Source organism: Pristiophorus japonicus, chromosome 3 (genome assembly GCF_044704955.1).
Source record: "Pristiophorus japonicus isolate sPriJap1 chromosome 3, sPriJap1.hap1, whole genome shotgun sequence".
NCBI classification, from domain to species: domain Eukaryota; kingdom Metazoa; phylum Chordata; class Chondrichthyes; family Pristiophoridae; genus Pristiophorus; species Pristiophorus japonicus.
The window spans coordinates 286,923,166-286,946,990 of record NC_091979.1 but is presented as its reverse complement, the minus strand read 5'-3'; the positions used below and the strand labels follow the sequence as shown (position 1 = coordinate 286,946,990).

Genomic DNA, 23,825 nt, shown 5'->3' with positions numbered 1-23,825 from the left:
TAGAAACAAAGAAACACAGAAAATAGGTGCAGGAGTAGGCCATTCGGCCCTTCGAGCCTGCACCGCCATTCAATAAGATCATGGCTGATCATTCACCTCAGTACACCTTTTCTGCTTTCTCTCCATACCCCTTGATCCCTTTAGCCGTAAGGGCCATATCTAACTCCCTCTTGAATATTTCCAATGAACTGGCATCAACAACTCCCTGCGGTAGAGAATTCCACAGGTTAACAACTCTCTGAGTGAAGAAGTTTCTCCTCATCTCGGTCCTGAATGGCTTACCCATTATCCTTAGACTGTGACCCCCTGGTTCTGGACTTCCCCAACATCGGGAACATTCTTCCTGCACCTAACCTGTCCAGTCCCGTCAGAATTTTATATGTTTCTATGAGATCCCCTCTCATTCTTCTAAACTCCAGTGAATACAGGCCCAGTCGATCCAGTCTCTCCTCATATATCAGTCCTGCCATCCCGGGAATCAGTCTGGTGAACCTTCGCTGCACTCCCTGAATAGCAAGAACGTCCTTCCTCAGATTAGGAGACCAAAACTGAACACAATATTCAAGGTGAGGCCTCACCAAGGCCCTGTACAACTGCAGTAAGACCTCCTTGCTACTATACTCAAATCCCCTAGCTATGAAGGCCAACATGCCATTTGCCTTCTTTACTGCCTGCTGTACCTGCATGACAACTTTCAATGACTGATGTACTATGACACCCAGGTTTCGTTGCACCTCCCCTTTTCCTAATCTGCCGCCATTCAGATAATATTCTGCCTTCATGTTTTTGCCCCCAAAATGGATAACCTCACATTTATCCACATTATACTGCATCTGCCATGCATTTGCTCACTCACCTAACCTGTCCAAGTCACCCTGCAGCCTCTTAGCATCCTCCTCACAGCTCACACCACCACCCAGCTTAGTGCCGTCTGCAAACGTGGAGATATTACACTCAATTCCTTCATCTAAATCATTGATGTATATTGCAAATAGCTGGGGTCCCAGCACTGAGCCCTGTGGCACTCCACTAGTCACTGCCTGCCAATCTGAAAAGGACCCGTTTATCCCGACTCTCTGCTTTCGGTCTGCCAACCAGTTCTCTATCCACGTCAATACATTACCTTCAATACTTTAATTTTGCACACCAATCTCTTCTGTGGGTCCTTGTCAAAAGGCTTTTGAAAGTCCAAATACACCACATCCACTGGTTCTCCCTTGTCCACTCTACTAGTTACATCCTCAAAACATTCTAGAAGATTTGTCAACCATGATTTCCCTTTCATAAATCCATGCTGACTTGGACCGATCCTGTCACTGCTTTCCAAATGCGCTGCTATTTCATCTTTAATAATTGATTCCAACATTGACACCGAGCCACATAAGGGGAAATTAGGGCAGATGACCAAAAGCTTGTTCAAAAAGATAGGTTTTAAGAAGCGTTTTAAAGGAGGAAAGAGAGGTAGAGAGGTGGAAAGATTTAGGGAGGGAATTCCAGAGCTTAGGACCTAGACAGATGGAGGCACCACCACCAATGGTTGAGCGATTATAATCAGGGATGCTCAAGAGGGCAGAATTAGAGGTGCGCAGATATCTCAGGGGGTTGTGGGGCTGGAGGAGATTACAGAGATAGGGAGAGGCGAGGCTTTGGAGGGATTTGAAAACAAGGATGAGAATTTTGAAATAGAGGCATTGCTTAACCGGGAGCCAATGTAGGTCAGTGAGCACAGGGGTGATGGGTGAACGGGACTTGGTGCGAGTCAGGACACGGGCAGCCGAGTTTTAGATGACCTCAAGTTTACGCAGGGTAGAAAGTGGGAGGCCAGCCAGGAGTGTGTTGGAATAGTCAAGTCTAGAGGTAACAAAGGCATGGATGAGGGTTTCAGCAGTGGATGAGCTGAAGAAAGGGTGGAGAAGGGCGATGTTATGGAGGTGGAAATAGACAGTCTTAGTTATGCAGCAGATATGTGGTTGGAAGCTCAGTTCAGGTTTAAATATGACACCAAGGTTGCGAACAGTGTGGTTCAGCCTCAGACAGATGTTAGGGAGAGGGCTGGAGTCAGTGGCTACAGAACGGAGTATGTGGCGGGGACTGAAATCAGTGGCTTCGGTCTTAATTAATTGGAGAAAATTTCTGCTTATCCAGAACTGGATGTCAGACATGCATTCTGACAATTTAGAGACTGTGAAGGGGGTTGAGAGAAGTGGTAGTAAGGTAGAGCTGGGTGCCATCAGCACATATGGAAACTGACGCTGTGTTTCCGGATGAGTGTTGCCAAGGGGTAACATGTAAATGAGAAATACGAGGGGACCAAGGATAGATCCTTGGGGAGACACCAGAGGTAACGATATGGGAGCGGGAAGAGAAGCCATTGCAGGTGATTCTCTGGCCACGATTAGGCAGATAAGAATGGAACCAGGAGAGTGCAGTCCCACCCAGCTGGACCACAATGGAGAGACGTTGGAGAAGGTTAGAGTAGTCAACCATGTCAAAAGCTGCAGACAAGTCAAGAAGGATGAGGAGAGATAGTTTGCCTTTGTCACAGTCACAAAAGATGTCATTTATGACTTTGATGAGAACTTTTTGGTACTGTGGCAGGCACGGGAACTGGATTGGAGGGATTCAAATATGGAATTTTTGGAAAGATGGGCATGGATTTGGGAGGTGACAACACGTTCAAGGACTTTGGAGAGGAAAGGGAGGTGGGATGGTAGTTTGCAAGGACGGAGGGATCGAGGATTGTTTTTTTGAGAGGGGTGATGACGGCAGACTTGAGGGAGAGGGGGACACTACCTGAGGAAAGCGAACCGTTAACAATGTCAGTTAACATGGGAGCCAGTAAAGGAAGTTGGGTGGTCAACAGTTTGGTGGGAATAGGGTCAAGGGAGCAGGAAGTGGGCCTCATGGACAGGATGAGCTTGGAAAGGTCATGAGGGGAGATCGAAGAGAAACTGCAGAATGATGCGAGGTCAGGACTAGGGCAGTGGGCTTCCTTAGCGGAATTTTGGCCCAGTGGGCTAGGGGAAGGAAAGGGAGAAGCAGAGGCAACCAAACGGATGGTCTCAATCTGAGAGACAAAGAAGTCCATGAGCTCCTCACACTAATTGTCGGAAATGAGGGTGGAGAATGGGGAGAGGGGTTTAAAAAGATGGTTGGCTTTCCTCAGGTAGTGTCCCCCTCTCCCTCAAGTCTGCCGTCATCACCCCTCTCAAAAAAACAATCCTCGATCCCTCCGTCCTTGCAAACTACCATCCCACCTCCCTTTCCTCTCCAAAGTCCTTGAACGGGTTTATCTATACATTCCAGAATGATTCTGGAATAGTGAGCGAATTTGGCAGTCGAGCATCCATGGCAAATAGTGCTTTATGTGGTCCAGCCAGATCTGGTGGTGAATGTCAAAACCTGTTGCCTGCCACATCCGTTCAAGTATACATCCCTTGGACTTAAGGGAGCGAAGATCAGGCTGCACCAGGGGGAACAGCCAGGGTGAGAGAGAGTAATTAGTTTAACAAGGAGGAGAGCATCAAAGGTGGTGGTGAGAGTGTGATTGAGCAGATCGGTAGCAGCAGAAATGTCATGGGGAATGGAGGGCCAAAGGCTGGATAGTTGAGAGTTGATAAGTGCAGTTGTAAGATGTTTCGGTGGTTTTTAAGGCAGCTGCGGTTCAGGTCGAATCTTTTGCAAAACGGATGTTTTTTTTTTGTTTTGATCCAGAAGTTGGTGTAAATGACTACACCTGAGGGGCAAAGACACGGTGGTGACAGCAACTGAAGGGCGGAAGTTGGGTACGGTGCGGAGTCACCGGCGTGATGATGTCATCACGGCACGGCATCACCACAGCTCTCTCCTTCACTTAAAGGGGAGAGTCTTTGCAATTTTGAAGCTTCGGCCCACTGTGTCACCAGTGAGGGTTTCGGCTGGGCCAGTGGTCTGGCCAAACCCAGGGGCATAACTGTCAGGCCGAAATGGCAGTCGACCGACAAAAAAAAACATGGCGGCAGTGGCAGTGAGCCCTCCCCTTTAAGGGAAGCCGCACTGCCACTGTAGAAGGCCACAGCCTCACTGGACCACCGGGGAAAAACTTGTCCTGGCACTGCCGGGCGGGCTGAAGATTTTCCGAGAGGAAGTTCGGCGTTTGGGGGTTAGATCAGCAGTGCGCATGGTTCGGGGGCCAGCATCGCGAGAGGAGCAGCACGGGAGGATAAAGGACGGCAGCAGCGAGTTGGAGCGGCGGCAGTTTGGAGGCCAGCTGGTGCAGAGGCCGAAGGTAAAACAAATAAGTAGAAAGAAATCGAAGGGTGACATCACAGCCAAGCGGGTAAGTGATTTGCTGGTGGATTCGTGAGTATTTAATCTTTTTTTCATCTTTTTATTTCCTTATCAGCAGGCAACCTTTGACAAATTAAGTTACTCTAAGGGTTAAGTCATGGCAGGAGAGTCCAGACCCGTGTCATGCTCCTCCTCTGTTATGTGGGAGGTCAGGGACACTCCCAGTGTCCCTGGCTGCTATGTGTGCAGGAAGTGCATCCAGCTGCAGCTCCTGATAGACCGCATTGCGTCACTGGAGCTGCGCATGGATTCATTCTGGAGCATCCACGATGCTGAGGATGTCATGAATAGCACGTTTAGTGAGTTGGTCGCACCGCAGGTAAAGGTTACTCAGGCAGATAGGGAATGGGTGACCATCAGGCAGAGCAGTGGAAGGAAGGTAGTGCCGGGGTCCCCTGCGGTCATCCCCCTCCAAAACAGATACAACATCTTAGGTGCTGTTGTGGGGGATGACTCATCAGGGGAGGACAGCAGCAGCCAAGTTCATGGCACCATGGGTGGCTCTGCTGCACAGGAGGGCAGGAAAAAGAGTGGGAGAGCTATAGTGGTAGGGGATTCTATTGTAAGGGGATTAGATAGACGTTGCTGCGGCCGCAAACGAGACTCCAGGATGGTATGTTGCCTCCCTGGTGCAAGGGTCAAGGATGTCTCGGAGCAGCTACAGGATATTTTGGAGGGGGAGGGTGAACAACCAGTTGTCGTGATGCATATAGGTACCAACGATATAGGTAAAAACATAGATACATAGAAATATAGAAAATAGGTGCAGCAGTAGGCCATTCGGCTCTGCGAGCCTGCACCACCATTCAGTGCATTCCAGATCGCAACAATTCGCTGTGTAACAATGGGGTAGAAATTGCCCCCACCCCGTTTCAATGGTTTTTACCGCAGCTGATGTTCAGGTCACCTCTTGAGCGACATTCAGCTCTTTGCTTTTTTTCTGTTAGATCTGGACTGCAACTGAGGGGCGGAAGTTAGGGGCGGTGCAGAGTGACAGCCGCGATGACGTCATCATGGCACTGTGTCACCATGGCTCTCCTTCACTGAAAGGGGAGAGCCTCTACGATTATAAAACTTAGGCCCACAGGGCCATATGGAGGGTTTTGGCAGGCCCAAGAGGCGGGGTGCCAGGCGGTTGGTGGCAGCTCGGCCGAACCCGGGGGCAATATTTTGTTGGGCCGACATGGCAGTCGGCCGACAAAAAAAAACATGGCGACCGCGGCAATGCGCCATCCCCTTTAAGGGAAGCCGCATCGCTGCTGCAGACGGCCACAGCCTCACTGGGCCATGGGGAAAAAGCTTGTTTGGGCACCGCCGGACGGGCCGAAGATTTTCCGAGGGGAATGTCGGGGGGTTAGATCGGAGGTGTGCACGCCGATGACACGCTTAAGACGGATCGGCAGCAGTGGAACAATAGGGGGGGAATCGAGGCACCGTCAGAAAAACTCGAGAGGGCAATTGGACTATCAGCGGCCATTCCACCCACAAGTCTGTGACCACTCCACTCCACAGCGTGGCCGCTGATTTGCAGTGGTAACAGGCTTTAAGGAAAGGGCCAATTTCAGTCCCAATATGTTTCCTCATGTCGCCTCTGGTTCTTTTTGCCAATCACCTTAAATCTGTGTCCTCTGGTTGCTGACTCTTCTGCCACTATAAAGGTTAAAGGTTTAAATAACTTCCTTGCATTATGTACTCTATTACTCTATTAATAAAGCCAATGATCCCATATGCTTTTTTAACAGCCTTTTCACCTTGTCCTGCCGTCTTCAAGGATTTGTGTACATGCACCATCAGGTCTCTCTGTTACTGCACTTCCTTTAAAATTAGATTTGTCAAGCATGATTTCCCTTTCATAAATCCATGCTGAGTTGGACCGATCCTGTCACTGCTTTCCAAATGCGCTGCTATTTCATCTTTAATAATTGATTCCAACATATTCCCCACGACTGATGTCAGGCTAACCGGTCTATAATTCCCCGTTTTCTCTCTCCCTCCTTTCCGAGAAAGTGGTGTTACATTAGCTACCCTCCAGTCCATAAGAACTGATCCAGACTTGATAGACTGCTGGAAAATGATCACCAGTGCATCCACTATTTCTAGGGTCACTTCCTTAAGTACTCTGGGATGCAGACTATCAGGCCCTGGAGATTTATCGGCCTTCAATCCCATCAATTTCCCTAACACAATTTCCCGACTAATAAGGATTTCCTTCAGTTGCTCCTTCTCTCTAGCCCCTCGGTCCCCTAGTATTTCCAGAAGGTTATTTGTGTCTTCCTTCGTGAAGACAGATCCAAAGTATTTGTTCAATTGGTCTGCCATTTCTTTGTTCCCCATTATAAATTCACCTGATTCTGACTGCAAGGGACCTACATTTGTCTTCACTAAACTTTTTCTCTTCATATATCTATAGAAGCTTTTGCAGTCAGTTTTTATGTTCCCAGCAAGCTTCCTCTCATACACTATTTCCCCCCTCCTAATTAAACCCGTTGTTCTCCTCTGCTGAATTTCAATATTTCTCCCAGTCCTCAGGTTAACTGCTTTTTCTGGCCAATTTATATGCCTCTTACTTGGATTTTAACACTATCCTTAATTCCCCTTGTTAGCCACGGTTGAGCCACCTTCCCCGCTTTATTTTTACTCCAGACCGGGATGTATAATTGTTGAAGTTCATCCATGTGATCTTTAAATGTTCGCCATTGCCTATCCACCGTCAACCCTTTAAGTATCATTTGCCAGTCTATTCTAGCCAATTCACGTTTCATACCATCGAAGTTACCTTTCTTTAAGTTCAGGACCCTAGTCTCTGAATTAATTGTGTCACTCTCCATCTTAATGAAGAAATCTACCACATTATGGTAACTCTTCCCTAAGGGGCCTCACACAACAAGATTTCTAATTAGTCCTTTCTCATTACACATCACCCAGTCTAGGATGGTCAGCCCTCTAGTAGTTTGTTCCTCGACATATTGGTCTAGAACACCGTCGCTAATACACTCAAGGAAATCCTCCTCCACCGCATTGCTACCAGTTTGGTTAGCCCAATCTATATGTAGATTAAAGTCTCCCATGAAACGGGATGAGGTCCTACAAGCTGAATTTAGGGAGCTAGGAGTTAAATTAAAAAGCAGGACCTCAAAGGTAGTAATCTCAGGATTGCTACCAGTGCTACGTGCTAGTCAGAGTAGTAATAGCAGGATAGCTAAGATGAATACGTGGCTTGAGGAGTGGTGCAGGAGGGAGGGATTCAAATTTCTGGGACATTGGAACCGGTTCTGGGGGAGGTGGGACCAGTACAAGCCGGACGGTCTGCACCTGGGCAGGACCGAAACCAATGTCCTAGAGGGAGTGTTTGCTAGTGCTGTTGGGAAGGGGTTAAATTAATATGGCAGGGGAATGGGAACCTGTGCAGGGAGACAGAGGGAAATAAAATGGAGTCAGAAGCAAAAGATAGAAAGGAGAACAATAAAAGTGGAGGGCAGAGAAACCCAAGGCAAAAATCAAAAAGGGCCACATTACAGCAAAATTCTAAAGGGACAAAGTGTGTTAAAAAGACAAGCCTGATGGCTCTGTGCCTCAATACGGGAGTATTCGTAATAAAGTGGACAAATTAATTGCGCAGGCAGCTATTAACGAATATGATATAATTGGGATTACGGAGACATGGCTCCAGGGTGACCAAGGCTGGGAACTCAACATCCAGGGGTATTCAACATTCAAGAAGATAGACAGAAAGGAAAAGGAGATGGGGTAGCATTGCTGGTTAAAGAGGAAATTAACGCAATAGTAAGGAAGGACATTAGCTTGGATGATGTGGAATCCGTATGGGTAGAGCTGTGGAATACCAAAGGGCAGAAAATGCTCGTGGAAGTTGTTTACAGATCACCAAACATTAGTAGTGAGGTTGGGGACAGCATCAAACACGAAATTAGGGATGCATGCAATAAAGGTACAGCAGTTATCATGGGCGACTTTAATCTACATATAGATTGGGCTAACCAAACTGGTAGCAATACGATGGAGGAGGATTTCCTGGAGTGTATTAGGGATGATTTTCTAGACCAATATGTCGAGGAACCAACCAGAGGGCTGGTCATCCTGGACTGGGTGATGTGTAATGAGAAAGGATTAATTAGCAATCTTGTTGTGTGAGGCCCCTTGGGGAGGAGTGACCATAAAATGGTAGAATTCTTTATTTAGATCGAGAGTGACACAGTTAATTCAGAGACTAGGGTCCTGAACTTAAGGAAAGGTAACTTCGATGGTATGAGACATGAATTGGCTAGAATAGAGTGGCGAATGGTATTTAAAGGGTTGACGGTGGATAGGCAATGGCAAACATTTAAAGATCACATGGATGAACTTCAACAATTGTACATCCCTGTCTGGAGTAAAAAATAAAACGGGAAAGGTGGCTCAACCGTGGCTAACAAGGAAAATTAGGGATAGGGTTAAATCTAAGGAAGAGGCATATAAATTGGCCAGAAAAAACAGCAAAACTGAGGACTGGGAGAAATTTAGAATTCAGCAGAGGAGGACAAAGGGTTTAATTAGGAGGGGGAAAAGAAAGTATGAGAGGAAGCTTGCTGGGAACATAAAAACTGACTGCAAAAGCTTCCATAGATATGTGAAGAGAAAAAGATTAGTGAAGACAAGCTTAGGTCCTTTGCAGTCAGAATCAGGTGAATTTAGAATGGGGAACAAAGAAATGGCAGACCAATTGGTTCTGTCTTCACAAAGGAAGACACAAATAACTTTCTGGAAATACTAGGGGACCGAGGGTCTAGCGAGAAGGAGGAATTGAAGGAAATCCTTATTAGTCGGGAAATTGTGTTAGGGAAATTGATGGGATTGAAGGCCGATAAATCCCCAGGGCCTGATAGTCTGCATCCTTAAGGAAGTGGCCCTAGAAATAGTGGATGCATTGATGATCATTTTCCAACAGTCTATCAAGTCTGGATCAGTTCCTATGGACTGGAGCGTAGCTAATGTAACACTAGTTTTTAAAAAAGGAAAGAGAGAGAAAACAGGGAATTATAAACATGTTAGCCTGACATCGGTAGTGGGGAAAATGTTGGAATCAATTATTAAAGATGAAATAGCAGCGCATTTGGAAACCAGTGACAGGATCAGTCCAACTCAACATCGATTTATGAAAGGGAAATCATGCTTGACAAATCTAGAATTTTTTGAGGATGTAACTAGTAGAGTGGACATAGAAACATAGAAACATAGAAAATAGGTGCAGGAGTAGGCCATTTGGCCCTTCGAGCCTGCACCGCCATTCAATGAGTTCATGGCTGAACATGCAACCTCAGTACCCCATTCCTGCTTTCTCGCCATACCCCTTGATCCCCCTAGTAGTAAGGACTATATCTAACTCCTTTTTGAATATATTTAGTGAAATGGCCTCAACAACTTTCTGTGGTAGAGAATTCCACAGGTTCACCACTCTCTGGGTGAAGAAGTTTCTCCTCATCTCGGTCCTAAATGGCTTACCCCTTATCCTTAGACTGTGACCCCTGGTTCTGGACTTCCCCAACATTGGGAACATTCTTCCTTCATCTAACCTGTCTAAACCCGTCAGAATTTTAAACGTTTCTATGAGATCCCCTCTCATTCTTCTAAATTCCAGTGAATATAAGCCTAGTTGATCCAGTCTTTCTTCATATGTCAGTCCTGCCATCCCGGGAGTCAGTCTGGTGAACCTTTGCTGCACTCCCTCAATAGCAAGAATGTCATTCCTCAAGTTAGGAGACCAAAACTGTACACAATACTCCAGGTGTGGCCTCACCAAGGCCCTGTACAACTGTAACAACACCAGAGAGCTGTGGAGGCTGGGCCATTGAATATATTTAAAGGTTGGGATAGACAGATTTTTGAAGGATAAATTTGTCAAGGGTTATGGGGAGAGTGCAGGGAAGTGGAGTTGAGTCCAAGATCAGATCAGCCTTGAACTTATTGAATGGTGGAGCAGGCTCGAGGGACCAGCTGGCCTACTCCTCTCCTATTTCTTAAGTTCTTTTGTTCGACGAAACCTCATTCCCCACTCACCACAACCCCATTCCCAACTGAACACAAGCAATTCCTCATTCACCACAACACATTCTATGCTCATCACCAAGCTCATTTCCACTCACCAACAATCCCTTCCTTACTCTCCACCACAACCTCTGCTGGCTAATCCAATCACATCAGTTTCCCGCCAGGAGGGTGAGGTTAAAATGATCCCCTCTCCCCGTGTAAGATCACCTGCCATTAAGGAGATGCATCCTTTTAAATTTGAGCTGCAGCTAACATACTTACATTCCGCATTACACCAGTTACTGTCACAAATTCAGAACGATGTCAGGATCTGAGGGTAATTATTGAAATGAGCTGACACCCAGGTCTCGTTGCACCTCACCTTTTCCTAATCTGTCACCATTCAGATAATAGTCTGTCTCTCTGTTTTTACCACCAAAGTGGATAACCTCACATTTATCTACATTATACTTCATCTGCCATGCATTTGCCCATTCACCTAACCTATCCAAGTCACTCTGCAGCCTCATAGCATCCTCCTCGCAGCCCTTGATTTCATCATGTGGAGCATAAACATCGGCATAGACTTGAACCAGTGGGTGTGGTGTATTTTGACTTTCAAAAGGCTTTTGACAAGGTTCCACACAAGAGATTGGTGTGCAAAATTAAAGCACATGGTATTGGGGGTAATGTAGTGACATGGATAGAGGACTGGTTGGCAGACAGGAAGCAGAGAGCCGGGATAAACGGGTCCTTTTCAGAATGGCAGGCAGTGACTACTGGCGTGCCGCAGGGCTCAGTGCTGGGACCCCAGCTATTTACAATATACATCAATGATTTAGATGAAGGAATTGAGTGTAATATCTCCAAGTTTGCAGACGACACTAAGCTGGGTGGCGGTGTGAGCTGTGACGGGGACGCTAAGAGGCTGCAGGGTGACTTGGACAGGTTAGGTGAGTGGGCAAATGCGTGGCAGATGCAGTATCATGTGGATAAATGTGAGGTTATCCACTTTGGTGGCAAAAACATGGAGGCAGACTATTATCTGAATGGCAGCAGATTAGGAAAAGGGGAGGTGCAACGAGGCCTGTGTGTCATGGTATATCAGTCATTGAAAGTTGGCATGCAGGTACAGCAGGCGGTGAAGAAGGCAAATGGCATGTTGGCCTTCATAACTAGGGGATTTGAGTATAGGAGCAGTTGAACAGGGCCTTGGTGAAGCCTCACCTGGAATATTGTGTTCAATTTCGGTCTCCTAATCTGAGGAAGGACGTTCTTGCTATTCAGGGAGTGCAGCGAAGGTTCACCAGACTGATTCCTGTGATGGCAGGACTGACATTTGAGGAGAGAATGGATCAACTGGGCCTGTATTCACTGGAGTTTAGAAGGATGAGAGGGGATCTCATAGAAACATATAAAATTCTGACGGGACTGGACAGGTTAGATGCAGGAAGAATGTTCCAGATGTTGGGAAGTCCAGAACCAGGGGTCACAGTCTAAGGATAAGGGGTAAGCCGTTTAGGACTGAGATGAGGAGAAACTTCTTCATTCAGAGAGTTGTTAACCTGTGGAATTCTCTACTGCAGAGAGTTGTTGATGACAGTTCGTTAGATATATTCAAGAGGGAGGTAGTTATGGCCCTTACGGCTAAAGGGATCAAGAGGTATGTAGAGAAAGCAGGAAAGGGGTACTGAGGTGAATGATCAGCCATGATCTTACTGAATGGTGCAGGCACGAATGGCCAAATGGCCTATTCCTGCACCTATTTTCTATGTTTCTATGGATAGAGAACTGGTTGACAGACAGGAAGCGGAGAGTCGGGATAAATGGGTCCTTTTCAGAATGGCAGGCAGCGACTAGTGGAGTGCCACAGGGCTCAGTGCTGGGATTCCAGCTCTTTACAATATACATTAATGATTTAGATGAAGGAATTGAGTGTAATATCTCCAAGTTTGCAGATGACACTAAACTGGGTGGTGGTGTGAGCTGTGAGGAGGACGCTAAGAGGCTGCAGGGTGACTTGGACAGGTTAGGTGATTGGGAAAATGCATGGCAGATGCAGTATAATGTGGATAAATGTGAGGTTATCCATTTTGGGGGCAAAAACACGAAGGCAGAATATTATCTGAATGGCGGCAGATTAGGAAAAGGTGAGGTGCAATGAGACCTGGGTGTTATGGTTCATCAGTCATTGAAAGTTGGCATGCAGGTACAGCAGGCAGTGAAGAAGACAAATGGTATGTTGGCCTTCATAGCTCGGGGATTTGAGTATAGGAGCAGGGAGGTCTTACTGCAGTTGTACAGGGCCTTAGTGAGGCCTCACCTGGAATATTGTATTCAGTTTTGGTCTCCTAATCTGAGGAAGAATGTTCTTGCTATTGAGGGAGTGCAGCGAAGGTTCGCCAGACTGATTCCAGGGATGGCTGGACTGTCATATGAGGAGAGACTGGATCTACTGGGCCTTTATTCACTGGAGTTTGGAAGGATGAGAAGGGATCTCATAGAAACGTATAAGATTCTGACGGGACTGGACAGGTTAGATGCAGGAAGAATGTTCCCGCTGTTGGGGAAGTCCAGAACCAGGGGACATAGTCTTAGGATAAGGGGTAAGCCATTTAGGACTGAGATGAGGAGAAACTTCTTCACTCAGAGAGTTGTTAACCTGTGGAATTCCCTGCCGCAGAGAGTTCATTGGATATATTCAAGAGGGAGTTAGATATGGCCCTTACGGCTAAAGAGATCAAGGGTTATGGAGAGAAAGCAGGAAAGAGGTACTGAGGGAGTGATCATCCATGATCTTATTGAATGGTGACGCAGGCTCGAAGGGTCAATTCGCCTACTCCTGCACTTATTTTCTATGTTTCTATGACGTGCTTAACACCAATTGGCAGCAGCGGAGCGGTAAAGATCGGGGGGGGGAATCAGGGCACCGCCGGGAAAACTCAGGAGGGCAATTGGGCTAGCAGCGGCCATTCCACTAAAAGTCAGCGGCCACACCACTCCACAACGTGGCCGCTGATTTGCGGTGGTAACGGGCCTTAAGGAAAGCGGCAATTTCGACTCCTAAATCTTTAATAAACGATATAGATAGATGGATGGGTGTTCATTCTTCATGGACAGTTTTTATTTATTAGTGATTAGCTGAGTAATGCAATTGTTGGTAGGAATAATATGTAGTCCATCTAACTTTCCTTCTTTGTTGAAAGATGATGACGCATTAGTAAACAGAAATGTTTTGTTGCAAGCAGCTCCTCTACTGGAAAATGTTTACCAAAACGATGTATTTAACAGTGTGGTTCTCCCACAACAGTCCTGAACAGAATAAATCCTGAATCCCTCTTGCCTCAGTCAGAAGGTTGTGGGTTCAAGCCCCTCTTCAGATTTGAGCATGTAATCTCGGTGGACACATCGGTGCAGCACTGAGGGTGTATTCCACTGGTTGAGGTATCGTCTTTTGGAGGAGACTGAAATAGATCGTTTAGCTCATCGTTGTTTGTGGGACCTTGCTGTATGCAAATTCACTGCTGTGTTTACCTACATTACAACAGTGACTACATTTCAAAAGTCAGCTTTGAAGAACTTTGGGATGGCATGAAAGGCCCGATATAAATGCTGCATTTTATGCACATACAAATACCAGGCAGTGATACTGAAAATGATGAAATAGATATTTCAGTATATGTTGCATTTAGCTACTTTATAAGTTACTTTGATCAGTACTTCCCTGAGCTTTCCTCTACTATTCCTTCTCAACTCCAAATTCATTGTCCTACATGCCCTTCCTACTCCATGCATCTCATTCTGTGAAAACTAGATTTCCTACTCTTAACACATTCTTTTGCAGGACTCAAAAGCTGTGGGACTCCTTGTATCACTCAACCAAATTTTATCACCTAATTACAGTTTCCTGCTATTTGCCTAATCTTCTCTTTGGTTCTTTTGAAATTTAATGGTCACAGTACTATGAGTGCTCGTCTCTCTCTTTAAAAATAAAAACACACGACATCCTAGGCATACTGGAAAAAATGTATAACTTTCAGAATAATATTGAATTTTCTTATTTCCTTTTCTTCAATCTCTATCAACAAAAACCTTGAAATACATTAATCTCTTATTAAAATAAAAATTAAGCAATACTAAATTTAACTCATGCAACCAAGAACACTTGATGAACATACAATTTCTAACTCTCTCTTTGCAGCCTCCATTTCCTCTTGAGGTGTTCCCTTCTGTTTTTGTCTTCGATCTCGCATCAACCTGATATGCTGCTGGATCTGCTGCTGCAGTTCATTATTCTTTGTGGCTCTACGGAAAAATCAATATAAATACATTTAAATTTGAAAGAATAGCTTGTCAATATTAAACTGTAATAAGAAAATGTTTACTAGCTTCTAAACCCTAAGTGGAGAAAGTGCATCCGGGAGGGCACTGAGCTCTTCGAGTCACATCGCCGAGAGTATGCAGAAATCAAGCACAGGCAGCGGAAGGAGCGTGCAGCAAACCAGACTCCCCGCCCACCCTTTCCTTCAACCACTGTCTGTCCCATCTGTGACAGAGACTATGGCCCCAAGTTTCCACACGCTACAAAACGGGCGCCCCTCCGAGTTGGTACCGCCCGTTTTTCGCGGCAAAAACGGCGTTGAAAAAAAAACGTGCGATTCTGGAGCGCCCTGCAGCTCCATGGCTGCTTGGCGCGGCGCCCAGGGGGGTGGAACCTACCACTCGCGCCGATTTTGTAAGTGGAAGGGGGCAGGTACCATTTAAATTAGTTTTTTTTCCTGCCGGCAACCCTGCGCATGCGCTTTGGAGCGTTCGCGCACGCGGAGTGTGAAGGAAACATTGGCACTCGGCCATTTTTGTAGTTCTTTGTAGCTGTTTAATTTTTTAACATTTTTTAATAAAAGCACATTGCCATCAGCACATCAGCACTGAGGCTTCTTGCAGCAGTGAGAAGGCTGCAGGAAGCCTCAGAAAGTTGAGGCAGCTGTTTCCCGACGGCCTCCCCCCCCTGCCGTCGGGAATGGCTGCTCAACTTGTGAGGCTTCCTACAGCCTTCTCACTGTCTCCTTCCCCCCCCCCCCCCCCCCCGCCCGCCGTCTGGAACGGCTTCCTTCCCCCCCGCTGCGGTCGGTCGGTCGGTCGGGCCCGCACTCCCTCCCTCCCCCACCCGCCGTCGGGAACGGCTGCCTCACCCCCCCGCTGCCGTCGGGAACGAATGGCTGCCTCAACTTGTGAGGCTTCCTGCAGCATTCTCCCTGGCTGAAGCACTTTCACACAGGTAGGAAGATGGTTTATTTAATCTTTTCTTTGCTTATAAATTTTTATTCAGGTTGGATTTATTTGTATAATATTTGTATAAGTATAAATAAGGATTTATTGTAGAATTTAATGACTTCCCTCCCCCCCCTCCCCCCGCCCCACCTTGTTCTGGACGCCTAATTTGTAACCTGCCCCTGAATTTTTAATGTGTAGACAAGGTTTTTTCAGTTCTCCAAAAATCTTCACTTGCTCCAGTCTAAGTTAGTTTGGAGTACGTTTTCACTGTGGAAACTTTGAAATCAGGCGTCAGTGGCCGGACACGCCCCCTTTTGAAGAAAAAATTCTGTTCCAAAGTGAAACTGTTCTAACTGACTAGAACTGCAGAAAAAAAAATGTGGAGAATTGCGATTTCTAAGATAGTCCGTTCTCCACCAGTTGCTCCTAAAAATCAGGCGCAAATCATGTGGAAACTTGGGGCCTATGGTTCTCGTATTGGACTGTACAGCCACCTAAGAACTCGTGCTAAGAGTGGAAGCAAGTCTCCCTCGATTCCAAGGGACTGTCAATGATGATGACGAGCTTCTTGAAACTATGCATGCAGCAGAAATAAGCTCACACACGTTCAGAAGTAAAAGTTCAATCATGAGAAATGAATATCGTAGAAAGTAAAGTGAAAAATGGAGTTATAATTAGGGTGACTGAGAAAAAAAACGCAACTTGTTCCATCAATCTGCTTTCGATATTTTCAATTCCTTCAAGCTCAAGTTCCTTAAGAACATGCACACTAGTACGTAGAGGACAGGACAGTGGCACATCATGTTAAACATACACTGCACCTTTCTTATTACTGAAATAAATACACAACATAACAAATCTTCCTAAACGTTATGGTAATTGTTTTCTTTTGAAATTTGCTTTCCCCGAGAAACTACAGTAATAAATAATGGGAGGAAAATTGCAGAGGCTTCCTTTGTACATACGCCTCCGACCCGAAAAAAATCTACAGAAGTACCTGGTGGTCCCAGAGGAATGTAGGATTCCGGTCAGAGGCCTAGATTCGCTGTGCGGTGCACAGGAAGATGTCTTTCAAGTACGTACATACAAGCTGGAATCACGTGGGCCTGGACCACCAATCACTATGCAGTATTCTCATTGATAAAAATGGGAACTCCGTTTGTACGTTCCCATTACTAGCAATGGAATAACCCCTTAAAACACCAAAACACAGCATGATAAATAAATAAAACACCTCACATATTTAAAATTAATTGAAATTAAATGTAATGAAATGTTTTAGAAAAGAAAAGTGTTTTGGATTTTTTTTATATAAGGCTAGAAATTTGGGTTTTAGCGTTTTCGCCGTTTTTGGGTGATAAATTGTTTTTGGCGCTGGGGTAGTGCTATCGCTGAACGTCGCAAAATTCTTCAAACAGTGACCAGCGATAGCGATAGTGCTAAATTCGGCCTTGCACGAGTGAATTTGTGCACCGGAGCCGAAATTTGCGAACGAAAAAAACAAGAAAAAAAAAAAACCCGACTTTCTGCGCATGCACCAATTTTTTCCCCTGATTTTTTTTTTCTTCCCGCGATTCTGGTCAGCGGTCAGGGTGCGCCCACGCATGCGCAGTAAACCAGGGCTGAATCAGCTATCTTTCACAGACCAAGCAACCACGATGGAAGGGGACTCAAAGCAGAGGGGGGGATTTTAATCGGAGGGGTGCCAGTAAACCTCTCCCAGCTGTGCGAAGGCGTCTGTGGACCAGTGTGGCCGTGGAGGTTTCCTCAATCGATAATATCAAGAGGGACCAAAAGCAGACTCAGAAAAAGTTTAATGACCATTGCAGGGTCGTCAGAATAAATAATATTTTTATTCATGCACTCGTTCATTACTTAAATTGTAAATCTGACACTTGTTAGTATAGGCAGGCTTAGTGTTGTACCTTATTTACCATGAATGATCGTTACACATTAGTAAGACTGCTTTTTGACATCTTAAAGATGTTTCTGCACTTCAATGTCTTCCTCATGAACCACATGCAACTACCAGGGCCATTAAACAGAAAACTGTATTAAGTGCACACAGTATGGTATAAGTGCTTTGATGGCTATCTGTGTGTGCCACAAAAGCAGAAGGGCCCTCTGGTAACCATTCCAATTGTCATCTTTGCAGGGAAAGTTGTCGCATAATCGGCAGGAGCAGCAGCGCACAGGCGGTGGTTGTTATGTCTTGAATAAGGAGTCAGACTAGATACTGCAAGCTCAAAGTAAGGTATGACCGTAGTCCTTTATTACAGATCTCAGTGTGCCTCTCCAGCCTGTGAGGCCTCCTTATATACAGGTGCTCCCAAGGGATTGTGGGATCCCTTGGGACTCCAGGGGATAAGCCCTCTGGTGGTCAGACATGGTATTTACAGGTTTACGTACATAACACCCCAGACACTGCCATTAACCGACCTGGGGGAGTGCGTGACAGCTCTGATCGGTGCCTCAGGGAGGTCAACTACCCATGGGGGTGCTGATCCCCTGTTCAAAACTGTGGATAAGACCTGAAAAATTCACGGGTTAGGCTGGGGCAATGTGATGTAGTGTCTGTGGACGAGGGTTGGGGCAATGTGATGTCGTGTCTGTGGGCTATGGTTGGGGCAATGTGATGTAGTGTCTGTGGGCTAGGGTTGGGGTAATATGATGTAGTGTCTTTGGGCTAGGGCTGGGGCAATGTGATGTAGTGTCTGTGGGCTAGGGTTGGGGCAATGTGATGTAGTGTCTGTGGGCTAGGGTTGGGGCAATGTGATGTAGTGTCTGTGGGCTCGGGTTGGGGCAATATGATGTAGTGTCTGTGGGCTAGGGTTGGGGCAATGTGATGTAGTGTCTGTGGGCTAGGGTTGGGGCAATGTGATGTAATGTCTGTTGGCTAGGGTTGAGGCAATGTGATGTAGTGTCTGTGGGCTAGGGTTGGGGCAATGTGATGTAGTGTCTGTGGACTAGGGTTGGGGCAATGTGATGTAGTGTCTGTGGGCTAGGGTTGGGACAATGTGATGTAGTGTCTGTGGGCTAGGGTTGGGGCAATGTGATGTAGTGTCTGTGGGCTAGGGTTGGGGCAATGTGATGTAGTGTCTGTGGGCTAGGGTTGGGGCAATGTGATGTAATGTCTGTGGGCTAGGGTTGGGGCAATGTGATGTAATGTCTGTGGGCTAGGGTTGGGGCAATGTGATGCAGTGTCTGTGGGCTAGGGTTGGGGCAATGTGATGTAGTGTCTGTGGGCTAGGGTTGGGGCAATGTGATGTAGTGTCTGTGGGCTAGGGTTGGGGCAATGTGATGTAATGTCTGTGGGCTAGGGTTGGGGCAATGTGATGCAGTGTCTGTGGGCTAGGGTTGGGGTAATGTGATGCAGTGTCTGTGAACTACATATAATGCAGTAGTGTCAGTCCTTCAATGAGCCTGTGTTACGTGACCTTCCCCATGTCACCCTGTGCCCTCCCCCGTTGCTAACCACTCGTCTGTTGTTTTCTATTTCCAGATGAGGAGGCGCCACATCTGCCAATGGAAGCCTCCACCTCAGCCCATCATGTGGGGGTGCAGGAGGGGGACCACGAAGACACCGAGGACGAGGAACCTCAACGGGAGGAGGAAATTCATGAAGCTATTCCAGAGGGGGCGCGGGGGGGCGATGCAATTGGCACCTCTTTTAGCTGCGGCCAGTAGCTCTGACCAGGAAGACACAATCTCGGGCTTTGGCCAATCCAAGGCCCTGGGTTCAAGTGGCATGCAGCCATGACTCCCAGGTTTGAAACCTGTATGCCGTCTCTCCAGATGGTGAGTCGGCAAAGCCAGTCTGCCGGTAGACAGGCAGACGCACACCTGGACATGGTGGGACTGTCCAGAGAGAGCATCCAGCTCAGCCGACAGCTCCTGGAGGTCTTGGGTGTTTTCCCCGCAAGCATTGCGGCACTATACACGGGCAGGAGGGAGGGCATGTCGCAGATTGTCGCTGCAACGCGCGAGAACACCGAGGCTGTCAATGGCATTGCGCAATTGATGGTCTTGATCTTTGACACTACAGTCCCAAGTGCCACAGCACCCAGACTGATGCCACCTGTGAATGGCGAGGCCAAGCAAGAGCCTTGCCACTCAGAATGTGGGCCTTCCATACCCCGAGCTTCACCAGGGGATCCACACATGGGGCTCAAGTTTCGGACCCCCGCTAGAATGGTGCACATCGGAGAGGCCCGCCTAATTTGTGGAACAGAAATTGCGCCTAATACTTACCTCGCGATTCTCCGATAGGCTCGTTTCCAGCTCGGCGCGGCTCAGCAGGAACTGCTGGGGGCGGAGCTACAGCCCTGCGCCAAAAACAGTGCTGGCAGCTGCGCACATGCGCAGTGGAGGCTGTGCGGGTGTGCAGTAGCTCCTGGCCCTTCCATCACGTCCTGTCTCCAGGCAACGACCCTATCCATGGCCGAAGGGACGTCGCCCCTATCCCGGGCCGAGTGGCCTGACTGCCCTTACCTCTTTCGCGGCAGGCCTGACCGGCATCTCCTGGGGAGGCCCCGTCCCACAGGCTGTTGGAGGGCTCCCGGTGCTGCAGTAGGTGAGTAGAAACTTTACACTTTTTTATTTATTGATTGATTTTTTATATTTTTAATTTTTATTTTTTAATTTGTTTTTGATTGATTTATTGCTTGATTTATTGATCATTTATTATTGATGATGGCTCTTTATTTGTAAAAGTGAAGTGTTTAATGCTTGTAAAATCCTCTAACTTCCCTTCCCCCCCCCCATCTCTCGCTCCTTGCGCCTAATTTATAAAGTGTAGGCAAGGTTTTTCTGAGCATACAAACATCTACACTTACTCCATTCTAAGTTAATTTGGAGTATGTTTTTACTGCCTAAACTTGCAAAACAGGCGTAAGTGGCTGGCAACGCCCCCTTTTGAAAAAAAACTGTTCTAAAACAAAACTATTCTATCTCACTAGAATTGGAGCAAACTAAATGCCGAGAATTGCAATTTCTAAGATACTCCATTCTAAACTAGTTGCTCCAAAAAAATAGGAGCAACTCAGGCCGAAACTTGAGATGGTGTCTCCATTGTCTATCACCCTTTTACAGTAGGATTCTGGTCACGTTGCTGCACGACGTCTTGGTACCACCTTGGGTCCCGTCATGATGCGAGGGAGGGGGTTAGGATGAGGCGGGGGGAAGGGTGGGAGGGGGGGCCGCAGGTAAAAGATGTTCGATGCAGGGGTTGTTCTTTCGTTGTTTTGTTACACTAATCCTAATGTATATAATTGGATAGTTTCATGTAACACAAAACGACACGATTATTTACAATTCACTCATTATTGTACCCAGCTTACAGATCTAAAATCTACAGAGGTCCAAGCTCAATAAAGCGTAGCTTTAATGTTTAAATTAGGATTCATATTTCCTTATGGCAGAAAAAAACACCTTTCTCTGTAAAAAATGAACTAACTACCAGGGCTCAATTTGTAAAAAGAATTTGTTGCATCTTGGAACAAGATGGACAAATTCAAATTTGTTTATTCAACTTGTGTACAACTATAAAATTAATAAAATGGGTACTTGAAACAAAAGTTATATCCATCAAGAATTTACTTACCAGATTGCCATTATATACATCTATTTGACTACATATGGAAATCAGATATACAAATTTCTACTTTAACTAAAATGTTTTCAAGTCTTTGTTTGTAAACCGTTCCTGTCACGTGAAATAAAAACATAAAATGCTGGAAAATCTCAGCAGGTCAAGCACCATCTGTGGATAGAGAGCATCTGTGGTTTCTTTCTCCACAGACGCTGCCTGACCTACTGAGACTTGCCAGCAGTTGCTGTTTTGATTTCAGATTTCTAGCTTCTGCAGTATTTTGCTTTTGTTTTCCTATCACAAGTGAGCCTGGTATAAAAGGGCATTTTTGTTAGTCCTAATCTTCATTGCACACAATTGAATTCTACCGCCATTTAAACATATGAACAGAATGTTTCATGCTAACAAACTACATTGTACATAATTGGTTATACAAGTATAAACTTAGTGTTATCACACACACACACACACACACGTTTGCTTTCATTTGAGCCATTCTATAAAATGGAATAAAGAGTTTTTGAACATACATGTGAACCTAAAATGTGCTGAGCTGTGAAGGGACATAACTGAACTCCTCAATAAAAGTTAGATAAATTACAAAACTGCACTATTATGCACATAAAATAAAACAATCTGAATATGTTACAGCTCTACCTATGAGCCTACCATTTAATAGTGATGTGTCCATGTCAGAATAGGAACATATATTACAGTCATGGGTTTACCAAAGTACTCAGCTTCAGTTGAGCTCCTGATTTCAGCTGTACCAGCAAGAGGTGCTGAGCAGAAGCCTAGGCCTTCTATCAAAGTGATGGAATGAGAAGATTAAAAAGAAAAACAGATCTACCGTTATGGAATGGGATATTAAGAGCAGGTCACCTACCCTCTCTTGAAAATGGAATGATACAAGTTGGCCGGAAAAGTGGAAGGGAAGTTGGAGGAAGTTTCAATTAGAAGAGAAGGGGCTTACTGGGAAGCGGGGGGAGGGGGAGGACTAAATAACCTCATCCAAACTAGCCAATCTATCATAAAAGCAGTTATGACAATGTGTAAATAAGAAAAGTATTTTATTTCTAATAAAAAGGATGCATTTTGAATATTTCTAATGTTATCACATTATTGATGCACATTTATATAGATGTAACAATAAAACTCTTAGAAAACACACCTTGCTTCTTCCATTTCCTTTTCTGAACGCACTCTTTGGATACGGTCATGGACATGTGGTCTTTTCCAATCCATACTTCTTGTTGTGTGGTAATAATTTGGATCTGTAGCGTATGGCGCACTCTTCACTATCTGTGCACAAAACATCAGATTACTTAGTTCAGGTATCTCCTCAGTGGTAGCAGTCATTTACTTTTTTTGTCAGGTGGTCCAAATATCATTGGTCGATTTTTAAATTTTTTTATTCGTTCACGGGATGTGGGCGTCACTGGCAAGGCCAACATTTATTGCCCATCCCTAATTGCCCTTGAGAAGATGAAGGTGAATCACCTTCTTGAACCGCTGCAGTCCATGTGGTGATGGTGCTGTTAAGGAGGGAGTTCCAGGATTTGGACCCAGCGACATGCTTCCTGTTAAGTCCTGACTCTAATGTACTGACTTACACGAGACACATGCTGAAGTCAAGGTCACTCAGGACCTGCACCTTTAATTCCAGCTCTCGAGTGCTGCACTTACCTGAGACCTCTCTTTATATACCTCAGTGGGACAGGTGTAGAGTGTCTCCTGCAAGTGCACCCCTGGTGGTAAGGTATGCTTATTGTTACAGGTCATATCCAGTTTCAGTCATGTATCGCATGGTAAGATACAGTTATATACAGTAATGTGAGATACATGACATTTCCAAATCAGGAAGGTGTGTGAATTGGAGGGGAACATGCAGTGGCGGTGTTCCCATGTGCTTGCTGCCCTCATCCTTTTAGGTGGTTGAGGTCGTGGGTTTGGGAAGTGCTGTCGAAGAAGCCTTGGCGAGTTGCTGCAGTGCATTTTGTAGATTGTACACACTGCAGCCACGGTACGCCGGTGGTGGAGGGAATGGATGTTTAAGGTGTTGAATGGGGTGCCAATTAAGTGGGCTGCTTTGTCCTGGATGGTGTCGAGCTTCTTGAGTGTTGTTGGAGCTGCACTCATCCAGGCAAGTGGAGAATATTCCATCACACTCCTGACTTGTGCCTTGTAAAACCACACACAGTTTGCACCCATGAACCTTTAATAGAGTTCAGACTGGAATTATGGGGTAGAATTCCTCTCTTGGCCTCATGGAGACAGATCTCGAGCATATATGGGAACTTCTGTGTGCCCCATGGATGCGTCCCTAACCTTTCCCAAATCCCAGAGCCCACATAATTTTCAGCAGGAGAGGTGGGATTTTATTATAGTACCTTGCCATTGTATAAATGGTCCCACCATGCTGTCCAAATATTTGAATAAATTTTTATTTAAAAAAAAGTAGACAATATCAAATTTGTGGCCTTTTAAATAAAACTGGGCAACACTTCTGCCAGTATCAAGTTCTGGCGTGCCAGTATGTCTGCTTGATGCACCCAATTAAAAAGTAGCATTGAGAGCCTTGTATTGAGTGGAACTTTTAGGGACCCAAAAT

At 45.9% G+C, this 23,825-nt stretch overlaps 1 protein-coding gene across 1 annotated transcript in view; it reads right to left on the bottom strand.

Annotated features, from left to right (window-relative positions):
* The window catches only part of LOC139259538 (leucine-rich repeat-containing protein 27-like), a 135,430-nt gene that overhangs the window by 5,178 nt on the left and 106,427 nt on the right, over positions 1 to 23,825 (bottom strand). The window contains exons 8-9 of the mRNA XM_070875025.1: positions 22,386 to 22,516; positions 14,529 to 14,655 (exon numbers count right to left, since the gene is read on the bottom strand). Of these exons, the coding sequence (XP_070731126.1) occupies positions 14,529 to 14,655; positions 22,386 to 22,516 (258 nt within the window). The remainder of the gene's footprint in view (positions 1 to 14,528; positions 14,656 to 22,385; positions 22,517 to 23,825) is intronic.